Source organism: Bemisia tabaci, chromosome 4 (genome assembly GCF_918797505.1).
Source record: "Bemisia tabaci chromosome 4, PGI_BMITA_v3".
NCBI lineage: Eukaryota > Metazoa > Arthropoda > Insecta > Hemiptera > Aleyrodidae > Bemisia > Bemisia tabaci.
In genome coordinates, this window is record NC_092796.1 from 39,906,489 (window position 1) to 39,918,776 (window position 12,288).

Here is a 12,288-nt window from a genome sequence, read left to right on the forward strand (position 1 = left end):
TCAAAGCGCTAGGTGTTCAATTGATTTAAAAAACTGTGAGGTGTTAAAAAATGTGAGTGATCCGTGGTTGGACGGCTTTGGAGCTTGTTCTTAATGACCTATTTCTAATTCGGGATTAGAGACCGGCTCGACTCCCATCTGCCAGCAATCCAACTGCAGAGTAACTGACCCCTGGCTCGCTTCCTCGAAACACCCCCCCCCCCCCCCCCACCCCCTGTTCGTCCAAGGGACCAAGGTCATCACATTAATTTCCCTATGACTGTGGACCATTTTCGCAAACGTCCGAAAAATCATTAATTATATACACATTTTATTCTTTTGGCTATACGCGGGCATAGACATTATATATCATTACATAGAGAGAAAATAAAACTGGACCTACCAAGAGATTTATGTTTTGAAATTTTAATATAAAAGGTTGAAACCTCTAAATTTCAGTAAGATTACACGAGGGGCTTGGAGGAGAAGGCGCATACGTGCGGTTTTTGAAAAAATTGAGATATTGATGTTTTCAAGTAAAACTAGTCTTACTTAATGTATACTCTGTGAAAAATTCGCTTCCAAATTCCACGTTTAAAGCATCAAAAGTCAGCTTGAACTTTCTTTCCGCCATTAGGCTTCATGAAATTTCGAAACTGCGAGCAGGTCAATTCCTGCGGATGCTACCATTAAGACATCGAGGAATCCGTTTTTGCCTACCCTTTTCAAAGGAAGGCAAACCTCACTCTGCGACGGACACTTAGGTCGCCTTCATTCTCGAAACATAGGCAAAAACAAGTCCTATATGCCGATATTGTTGCGTTTATAGTGATTAACCACGCCGCGGCACGTTCTCGCGGAAAAAAAGGGATGACACCCATTGTTAGATAGAAATCAATAGGTACTAAAAAAAGTGATAGTTTATCAACGACTGGGAATTGGACTATGAGGAACCTGGCATTCATTATGAGTCCGAAAAAAAGACTCTCTCTTCTCCGTTTTTGAAGGAAATTTCCGAGTTTACAAGAGGTACACTGATAGCTATTAGAAGCTCGTAATTTGTGCCGTGAAGTAGCTTTCGAACTCTCTTCAAGGTGCCCTGGATGGCTCTCGAAAAAGAGCGATTCTTGTCTCGCTTCACACAACCAGTGGCGTGGCGTGCTTTGCGATATATCGACTAATCTGCCGTTTAAACCTATGGAAAAGGATCTATAAGCAGGGTGTTCGCAAGCACTTAAACAATCGATTCTTTACCACAGCTTCAAATGGGGATACGTCGATAATAATCGATCATTCACGCCGCGACACTGCTCACAACGCTAATCATGAAAGTGCTCTCGAGAAAAATAGCTCATGGAAGCAACTATCACATTATCTAAGATCTCATCCATCCAATACTATTCTGCCACTATTTTTCCCCGATTCGGCTACTTTCGAATGGAACAGTCGCGCCTGTCAAGATCGTCAAAATTTCAACTCAACAGAAAGACGCGATGAGCAGATTTGGCTTTAATTTTGGTAAATAGGCATGAGGATAGCCGCGAATTTCGTTTATTTTACAAAGCTCAACTTCAAGGCTTCTGAAAGTTTGCACACCACTACTGATGGATTCAGGGTTCCAGATTTTTAGCTAACACGGCTCTTTTTGGGAACTGAATTACATGCGCCGATAGAATTGTCCATTCACTAACAATTTTCAACTGAAATAAGCTTTTCCGTTGTCTGGATTTTTTCTTTGTTACTTTTTTATTTTCAGTAGGTAGAGCTCCACACATTGCGAGACGAACTATTCAATTCAGCAAGCGGCATTATGGCAAAAACCATTTTCAACGAACACCAGCGAACAACGGGAGGAATAATTCGTGAGATAGTGATTTTCGCTTAACGCTCCCGGATTATATAATCAGCGCGATAGCTGATAAGAATGCTCTTGGGCTCGTTTCTCATTTGACTGAATTCCAATTTCTATTCTATTTTTGCAATGTATCGCCTAATGAATTCGTAATGATCATGATTTCACTGAGTGAAAAAAAGTGGAGGAGTATTGGAAAATTACCGAGTTCCTATGAAAATCTTGATCCTCTTAAAGGACTGGATTAGTAACTTTTGAGAGACATAATTCGAAATGGGCGTTAATTCTTAGCGCCTATTCATCCATAAAGAACGTATCTATTAAATAGGTGGTTAACTATGTTTGAGTTCTGTGAGGTACACATACAAATAAATTAAGGCGATTAAACTACATTTTGCAATAAACGAAATCATTACTTTCGGCTCATTTTAGAAACACCTCGTGAGTCGCTAGTTCCATCTCTAAGAAAACAGGTAATTCTATGGATGAGCTACCCGGAAAAGGAGTTATCCCCTAAAATTGTGGTGCTACTCCAATTTGTTGGATGATATGGACATTTCCGATTAATAGTGGTAGTGCCGCAACATTTGGGTTAGTAACCTAATTTATTGGGGTACTACCACAATTTATTGGAAAGGTCCATATCATTGAACAACCCTTGGATCTTTTTTTTCCCTTTCCGTGAGGAAACTGGGGTTCCTTGTTGCAAAATGGAGCCCACTCATTGGATTTAAACTGACCAGTTGGTTGCTACAATCGAGGCAAAACAGTCTAGACGGATCTACTGCCAGGTCACTGAGTGAACCAAGTTAGTTTTCAGGATGCTTTTTCCTAAAAACCTTACTTGGAGACTTACAAAAACATAGTCAAACACTGGAAAAGAGGAGGAGAGGAGGGGGGAGGGGGTCATTAAAACAAGTGAGATACACTTACCATATCAACAGTAACTTCTCCCACTTTAGTGTTGCCATGTTCTTTCCTAAATGCTTTGATTCTCTCTTGCTCTTTGGGAATCTTTTGAGCGAGAACATGTTTGAGATCAGTGGAAGCATCTGTTAAGTTGCGTACAGCTAGGTTTGCTAGCGGTAGAATCTGAAACAGAAAACAAACAAACCGTTAGTTAGCTTAGTCACATGAAAAGTTTGAGCTCAACACTTCCGTGAACAGACATCGAAGAAAAAAGACGTGCTTGGTACGCGAAAAGGATTGTCAGATACCATACCCCAATAGCCCGGTTCGGATACTGAAAAAGTGACGGTTCAGTTTGGGGACATCGATGCGGGTGTTGACTGATGAACTTGTATTATAAGCTCCTATCTAATTTGCAATTAGGCGTTGTCCAGCTTTTAAAAGCTCTCTAGGGATAAATTTGTGAAATTTTTCGGCATTTTTCGCGTCCAATGATAAAAGAAGAACCCGTCAAAGCTGTAGCGCGGGATGTCTCATGTTTTCACAACCTGATGGCCCTTTTCATTTAATCCTATCAAAGTTTTTTCCATGATTTTCAAAATTTTGAAGATTTTCAAAACAAGAAGTGATCTATGCTCTTATGCTCCTGTTCTACAGTTGATCGCAATCCCAAGCTCATATCTTATTTTTTTCAATGGTGGTTTTTGAGAAAGAAAAAGTGTTCTTCTATAAGATCTATTTTCGATCTTTGTTAATAAGAAAACGCACATCTTGTGTAGCCATCAATAATAATTGCCGATAATTGCAAGCTCATCAAGTCTCGAACTTTCTCGACTCAGATTTAATGACCGCAAGCATCAAGAGGGCGCGTGACACAGACTTGGCAGTATAATTAAATCGGCACTGTCCAGTTTCCCTAATTTCATGAAATAAAACTGGAAATAACTATACTTATTTTATTCCGCTAGCGTGAGAAAATACTAAAAAGCCAGAGTTCACATTCAAAATTATGTACATGGGTTGCAATATAAAAATCGATATTTGCAAAGCACATTGGAACGCGCTAAGCAGAGAGGGACCAAGACAAATCAGCTATTGCCAGATTTTGGGCAATTTAATGTTTTAGCTAAAAACGGTTGGGCGGATTTTGGTGCCAACAGTGAATTGTCTGCACAGTGAGAAGCTTCTTTACAATTTTCCAAGGAATCCGCACCAAAGTTCTCTTGGTCAAAAGAATCAGGGATCAATGGGTCATAGAAGCGTGTTTCGATGATTTCAGATCATGGATCAGTAAAAAGTAATAAGATCCATCCGAACGTCAAGTTTTCTCATTCAATATTAACAGTGATATCACCCTGCAGAAACACGGCATGTACGACTCATCCACGGTTTATTCCACCTTGGTTTCATCCGTGTTGAGCAACCTGAGCAAATGTGTGCATCAAATTCATAGGTAATTTTTTGACTATCACTACATTTTTCTCACTTGCAGATAATTCATATACAATATACATCCTCTATCCTGAATACCCCCTTCATTTATTAATTGTGCCTATGGCAGCGAAGGGAGGGAGTGGGGACTTTTGAAAGAATCAATGACTAAAACTGAGCGCTGATGAAAGGCGGGTAAAGATTCGATGGACATGAATCGAGTGAAAAATGAAAACGTGAATCGATTAACACCGAATTGATCGACAAAAAATTAAAAAAAACCGGTGTTGATTCTATCGAAAAGTTAAATCGTGGACCGATCGACGCCGATTAAATCGATTCGGGGATTTGTCGATCGTTTCATAGGTTTGTCGACCGATTCACAGGTTTGTCGATCGATTCAGGCCTGTCGATCTGATCGGTGTCGATCGGTTCGCGTTTTATCTTTCCGATCGCTCCATGTCGATCGAATTGGTGTTGATCTATTCACGTTCCGAATTCATTTTCCGATCGATTCATGTCGATCGAATCCATCGTCTCCCTGGCGAACGTGCCAAAAAAAGCTGACCTGGACCAACGCTTCCGCTGTTATTGGTCTGTTACTGTACATTGGTTTTGGGCATAGAATTGATGCTGGGACCAATCCAAGCACAGTTCGGGGACACGACAAGGGTCACAGCATTGAGCGGGAGGGGAGGGGCGGGAAGTTCACACGACAAGCTACGATGTTTACGACGGGAGAGCATTATGCAATTGATAATTCATTAGAGATTTGACCCAAGTGACGTTGCACTGTTATGACCGAGAGGTGCGGGTGACGTCGAGATAACTTGTTTGATAAAAAGCGTCCAGACGCAAGTTCAAAAATAGCTCTCAGGGCTCGTCCGAGTCGTAAACGCGCCAGGAGCCGCTCTCTCGAATTAGAAAGACCTTCTTTTCAAAATACATAACTCGGTTTTTCGATCGCGCTATCATTACGGCATTGGTAGGGGTCACGTCCGCAGTGGTTGCAGGTGGACCCGGCTCAATTCCGCACGGAGGGGTCTATTTTTATTCATTGTTTATTCGCGAGCAGAGGGTCGAGTAGTGGAGCACTCCTTAAATACCCGGAGAGTCAAACGAGCCATTGCCGGAAAAAATAAATAAATAATGGACCTTCAAATACCGGTGGTGGAAAAAAGATTAGAAACGAAGTAGCAAGTGGCAAAGGTTCCACCCATTGCGTGGGACACCCTATCAAGGATCTTAGGGACTCCGCCAGCTCCGAAAAGGGATCCGGGAGAGCTCTCTAGCTTCAAAGGGGGCCCGAGAGGACTCTTCCGGGAATCTGGAAAAATTGAGTCGTCTCAGGAGCAATTTAAAGCTGTTCTTACCAAAAAAAAAAGATCGAATTGAAACTTCAAAGATGAAAAATATGTCACCAGGGTGTCTACTAAACCAGGCTGGCCAAAAATCGGGGCTTTAGCAGTACTTTGTCAGTAAATTCCCGAGAAATTCAGTACCTCCTAGACGGAAAAATTCCGTACTTTTTTAGTGCCTCCCTTTGACGAAATTCTAAAAGTTTCGATTTGAAATTCGCGCTCGAATTGCGGCAAAAATGACGTAGACACAAAATTTCATTGGTGGCTGGAAGATTAGCCGACCGCACAATCGCGATCTTGCAGGCAAACGCTACACTAAGAAACAACGCGCAGTGAATTACATACTTTCCGGGCTATATTTAAAAACACGCGTGGTATGAAGGAAAAAATTCCAGAGCCTCTTGCAGTATGTCCGCTCTTTTTCAGTACTTCCGGACCACCCTTAAACAAACAATACTATTTCCGGACTTTCCGGCAATTCTGGACTAGTAGATGCCCTGGTCACACACTTACTCAGTAAAATCCCTTACATTTCTTCGGAAGAGTCATGTAGCTTTCCAGACAGCCAGCGCCAGAAGCCCCCCCCCCCCCCCCATTTCTTCCTCCTTGCGTGCTTTTCTAGTAATTCTAGTGCAACTCGATTGATAAGATTGAGGTCCAGGTTAAAAGAGCAAAATCGCATCGGTCAAGGTGGGAGCTGCAGGGAAAAATGGCGCTCAGCTTGTCGGCGACGACGCGACGTTAACGGGCCTCTAATTTTTATGCGTGCATTCTCGCACCTCCTTATCACCACACTGATAAGAGAAATTCGGCCAAGGTGAGAAAAGACAATACGCGAGAAAATCTTGACACATCTTCCTGCGATAAAAGCGCCTTGGCGGTCATTTGACCATCACTCTTAACGAACGTGTTGAGTCGATTTGCCGGATTACATAGTCAACGGAATCGACAAGACAATATTATGAGGTGTCTTGCATAATATTCGGTGATAAAAAGAGACAAGTGTAGAGACCCCCTGGGTCTTCTACATGGGGGGAAAAAATTACAGAATATATAGTGAAGTTTGGGTCTTTGACAGGGTGTCTACAGTTTTTTGAAAACCAATTTCAGGACTTTTTCAGGACCTTTTCAGAACTTTTTTGGACCCTCGGAGTATTTTTGCCAAGTCAGGGTCTACACATTACTGCTAAATTTAATACAAATCGAGTCCATCCTCATGGAAATTGCTGATGGCTAAAGGAATCCATGATATGTAGGTATGTATAATCGGGGACACTTTTCTACGTGATAACTGCACTTGTACTCGCAAAAACCGTGAATTTTTAAATTTTTCGAGACCTCGAGTTAAAGTTCCGGACTTATTCGTGACTTCGGGACCAATCATGCAAATTTTTCAGGACTTTCGGGACCTGTAGACACCCTTTTGGATCAAAGCTCTTTTTTCCTGGCATTCGGCAGGAAATTCTGAGACACTAGAATCTTAGAGTGCCTCCGCCGGATCTGCCATGAATCTTCCTACAGCCGTTCCTTCAATCTTTCGTCCGCTTAGTCATCGGTCCAAAGGCGATTGCTAGGAGGGGATTGTTCGAAAATATGGCTTCCAACTGTGGAATATCGATCGCGAATGTTGCGTTGATTCTTCGACCATTGTGAGGGGGTTCGCCCCTGGGCGCGTGGTCATCTGCGAGGTCCATCATGGCTCCGCATCGTCACCTCCCGGCCAAAGTATCACAAGCGCCATGCGACGTTAAAAAATGTCCGCCGCCATTTTATTTTTTTTACAGAGAAAATGTAGGTTGAATCTGTTCAGAAAATTTAACTGGCTTTTGTCGGTAGCACAAAGAAAATTCAGTGAAAGTTTCGGACAGCTTCGTTGAAAAATGTCTGTTAAAAAATAAAACGGCGGCAGAAATTTTTAAACGTCCCATGGCGCTTGTGATACTTCAGCCGGAAGGTGACGACATGGGCGAGTTCCGTGTGCTTAGATTTTCGTCTGAAAATCGACAGGGCCTTGTTGGATTATTATATTACGAGCGAGAATTTGAAAATTGAGAGAAAGAGCCGTACTATTTTCGTTACGAGTTTCTAAGACAGGGAAAATTTGTCCAGCGAGCAATCCTCTTCGGAGGATCCTGAGAAATACTCTTAGCATAAGTAACACCTTCAATTTCACACGATACACCGCGCATTTCCCTGCATCAGCTAGAGCTTGGTCACCTGAAGGGATCAAACCCGACTTCAGATCATCGGAACTTCATTTTGCCCTCCTGCAGTACAGAGCTTTAGGGGAGAACTTTCCCGTTTCCGAAAATGACGACTTCCCGGCAAAAGCCTACTTCCCCGTATAACTTTCACCCCTCTTCCTAAAAATATTTGAACATTTGATCTTCCGTTACTTGTCCTGAAGCTGTTCGTACAGGAATTTTAAACTCAGTTTGTAGCGTCAACTCACCCTCAAAATTCTTAACTACCTGTTCAACTTCTTCCCCTCGAACTTTGAGGGGTAAGACTCCCCTAGACACTTTGACACTAGACATCGCTCTTCCACCAAGTGTTAAAACATTTGACATTTTGTTACTCATCCTGAAGCTGTTAGAGCATGAATTTGAACCTTCGTTTGTAATGTAGACTCCGTGAAATTGTATACTATCTGTTCAACTTCTTCCCTTCAAACCTTAGGAGGGCTTGAAACACTTTGATCGCTCGTTCGCCAAACGTTTAAACATTTGACATTTTGTTACTCATCCTGAGGCTGTTGAGAACGAGAATTTTAATCTCAGTTTGTAATGTGAACTCCTTCAACTTTTTTAAAAACTTTTTTAACTTTCTTCCCCTCGAACTTTGATTAATCGCGTGGTTCCTAACACGTTTTGGGGGAGAACAAGTTGCACTACGAAAGAGTCTCATTCCGGCCAGAAGAATTTTCTCCCAAAACTTCAAATTCTTTCCTCGCTCATCCCGCAATAAAACCTACTTTCTGCGATATCTGATGGTTACGGCATGGCGCATGTCGGTTGCGAACTAGCACTCATCGGCAGATCCTCGTCCAGCGGTTAACCTTCAATGCATCAATCAAGAACAGACAGACACGTTTGACATGTTATCCCGTCTTATAACCCCCCCCCCCCCCCCCTCCCGTTCGACCTCTAGTTACGCCGCACCGTTCCAAGTTCAACCACGGAAAAAAGTAGCGTATCAACAGAAAAAAGTTCCACTTCAGCCTGTGCCGATAACTTAGCTGAACTGCCGGCATCTGCATTCAATCCCCTCGGAATTTGGTGATTAGACCTCAAAATATTACTTAATACAATTTTTTTTTTTTAAAATAATATTTACAAATTTTACACAGGGTTACCACAGAATTAAGAAAATTAAATTCCCTGACATTGCCCTGCTTTCTCTCTCACATGTGGTAAAATTCCCTGACAATTACGGATATGCCAGATGCTCAAAAAGACACGATTTGAAATAGTTTTCAGGCAAAATTCTTGTTCAAAACTCAAACCCATTCTAGAAAGGAAATATAAGGTGACTTGACAATTTTTCCCTGACATTTTCAACATTTTCGTCATTTTCCAGGCAACGGCGACGTTTCCAGGTTTTCTGACTTTCTAAAGTTCCCTGCCATTTCCCGGTTTTCCCTGACTGTGGCAACCCTGGTTATAGGGATCGGACCGAAGGATAACCCATTCACCGCTGATCTCACAGTTTAGAATTGGAATTTTTTGACTTGGGCAAGTTTTTCCTTGGACTAACCCAGGAAAATGCATTATAAATGGAAGATTTTTAAGTTCCGCTTGACTAAGAGACGAAGCGAAGCTGTGTGACGCAACATATAAAAATTCGTCACTTCCATGAAAGTAATTTTTCCCTGGCTTTTTCATAATTTTGTTCTATTTTTCTGTCTTCACTCTAAATATATTTACTACCTATATCTGAATGAAAATCGCGAGACCCTTAATCCGTACATGGTTACAGATTCCTCGTCGCCACAAATATAGGAGTAAAAGCCTGATCAACCACAGATATGAGGGAGAAAAAATTGAATCTCGATACGAAACTGGATCTCATACGAACGCCTGGTCGACTTTCAAGAATGTTGTCAGCAAATACGACACCTAATCAAGCCAGGTAAGTTGAACAGGCGCGATCTCATTGCACTCAGTTTAACATTTTCAGTTGAGGGAAGTTAAAAAATACAAAAAAATCAAGTACTCGTACACGAAAAAATAGCGGTTTCCGTGTAGGGCACCGCTAATGCCTCCCTCCTGCTTCCCTCCAATCATGGGTAAAGCAAGCTTACAAATAGTGTAATGTCGATGGCTGAGGTCGAAACGCATGCACGTATCTCCAGCGTGATGTTTTGAAATCTACGACAGGTTCCTTTTTCAAAAAAAAAGAAGGTAAAAACCGAAATACCATCTTGATAATATCCATGAATATTTGGGTTTGGTAAAGAAAATTCATATAAAATTTTGAGTTGGTCGCAATCAGAAAAATGCATTATTTGTATACGTTCTAATGTGATATTTTGCTATCTTTCTCACATAACTTGAGAAAAAACTGGACCTTTATATAGGCCATTCAGCTGAAATTTACGGATTTGCTGAATATTCTTGGCTCTCAATGGATTTCTTCTCATCATTTTTAATTTCATTCAAAGGCATTTTCCCCCCACAAAAAATAAAGCAACTTTCATTATCAAGTCGTTCTACAAAGTTTGAGTTTGCCATTTCTTTCCTTAGAACGCATTTTACAACCCCCCCCCCCCCCCCACAACGCTACCTGACTATGGAAGAGCACAGAGCAAATGAAAACTGACCTGATTTTCAGAGAAAATCGACTTTGACCTAGGCTTCAACGCAAGCTATCTGATGTACCGGTATCATGTTAATACTAATTTTTAACATGCTTATACAGTGTGACCTGAGAGTTTGGCATCACTGGCACCTGGCATCACCCCTGTATTTTTTGAGCAAACTGAGATGGAGACTTGAAATTTTGTGAAAGCACTCGGATCGAAGAAAACGACTTTTGGGGCTCCTAAAATTTTCAGGGGATCATCCTGAAAAGGGAAAAGAACTTCAAGGGTTATACGGGTGATGCTGGACTTTTGGATAACCCTGTATTTCAATAATTGGGACAATTTTGCTATAATATTGTTTCTCCGAATATATAGAGTGAGGCGACTAACAATAAAGGTTATTTATCCTTTTCATCCTGTGCTCTTTCTAAGGGTAGTACATACAAGTAAGAGACAATGCGGAGCCTTTTCATATGTCTTGGGATTGGGAGGATGGATCTAGTTCTCTCTAGCTAGAAGATGTTTTCCCTACAACAAAAATGCTCTTTTCATACTCTTCAAACTGTAGTAAAACGACTGGTCCTTGTTGCTCTTTAAAGGGCTTCAATAGCATTGCCCAAGGCCTATGTCAAGCTGTGACTTAGATCAATTCACCTCTCGATAGCAATGATCAGATACATGAGGTAGTGCCTCCGTTCCTCTGTCATGCTACACCGATACTTAGATTAACCTGCAGGTAAGTACTGTAGATGTTGAAAAACATAGGCATGAGCTTTCTTCGAAAATTAATTCCTTTAGAGGGGTGGGAAATATCACTCTCCTTGATTGGCCAAGATTAATACGCTGATGGACCACTGAATTAAAAGACTCAATATGTAGCTAAACAGGTTGGACTGTGCTCGAGGGTGAAAATCGGTTCAAGACCAGGGCCATCCAAAAACTGAACAAAATCGAGCACAAGAATGTGACTTCGATATTTAAGTGATTGATTTCACAAATTCTTGAGGAGAGTGTTACAGTCGAATAAGCCAATGAATGATTTTACAAGAATTGAGAGGAAACCGGCAGGAAATGCGGCCTTGCGAGTGACTTAGGCATAGCATGATCATGGAGCCTCTTTACCTATAATGCTTGCGAAGCGTAGAGGTAAATCCACACCAGCGGTGATTGATGTTGGGCAATTAGAGACTGGAATAGGGTAATGCCCATGGGGAACATACAAACTACACAGTTTTAAAGAAAACAAGGACTTTTATGAGGAGGAGGGCATAACCTCTTGCTCAAGGTAAGGGCCTTCCATGTCAATGATGATGAGACAGTTATGGGTATGTACTTGGATCTGAAGTTTGAGCTGGTGCATTAGCAGGCAGAAAGTCAATGGATCTGACTTGGAAGTCTAATGGGATTGAAAGAATTCCGAGATCGCCAGCGACGAAATCTGTGTCCGTTGCCAGCAAAGCCGGCGCCGACACAACTCATGCTTCGGTGTTCGGAGATAATCTTGAAGCATGAGCGTCACCTAAAGAGGAATTAATGTTATAATTAAATAATGGATTTACTCACTTGATTGAGCTCTGCGATTTTATTAGAAGAAACACGGAATAATGCCATCACTGAAACAAACACGCACTTGACACCTCACTCACAAACACAGAGCTAATTGACTCACACAGATCACAGAACGCACGTCACGGCCACTCGTGCCCCCTGAAATTGAAATGGCACGGGAAATGCAATGGCAGTGCTTGAAAAAATCTATTGGCGAAACGGCGAAACCTGAAACTAAACTGCACAGATGGCGCTGGCTGCTATCACAGATTTCAGCACTGTCGGCACAAATGTTTTTATACAGGGTTGCCGTGTGTCCGAGTACAGCGAAATCTTCTATGATTTCAAGCCGCCATTCATGAAAAATACTCCGAGAGGGAGGGGGAGGAGAGGGAAGCAGAGAG

At 41.8% G+C, this 12,288-nt stretch overlaps 1 protein-coding gene across 1 annotated transcript in view; it reads right to left on the bottom strand.

The window, feature by feature from the left end:
- The window catches only part of kdn (citrate synthase), a 35,671-nt gene extending 23,561 nt beyond the window's left edge, over positions 1-12,110 (bottom strand). Inside the window, exons 1-2 of the mRNA XM_019043072.2 lie at positions 11,900-12,110; positions 2,765-2,923 (exon numbers count right to left, since the gene is read on the bottom strand). Coding sequence (XP_018898617.1) covers positions 2,765-2,923; positions 11,900-11,947 — 207 coding nt within the window. The 5' untranslated portion in view covers positions 11,948-12,110. The remainder of the gene's footprint in view (positions 1-2,764; positions 2,924-11,899) is intronic.
- Positions 12,111-12,288: the final 178 nt, after the last annotated feature.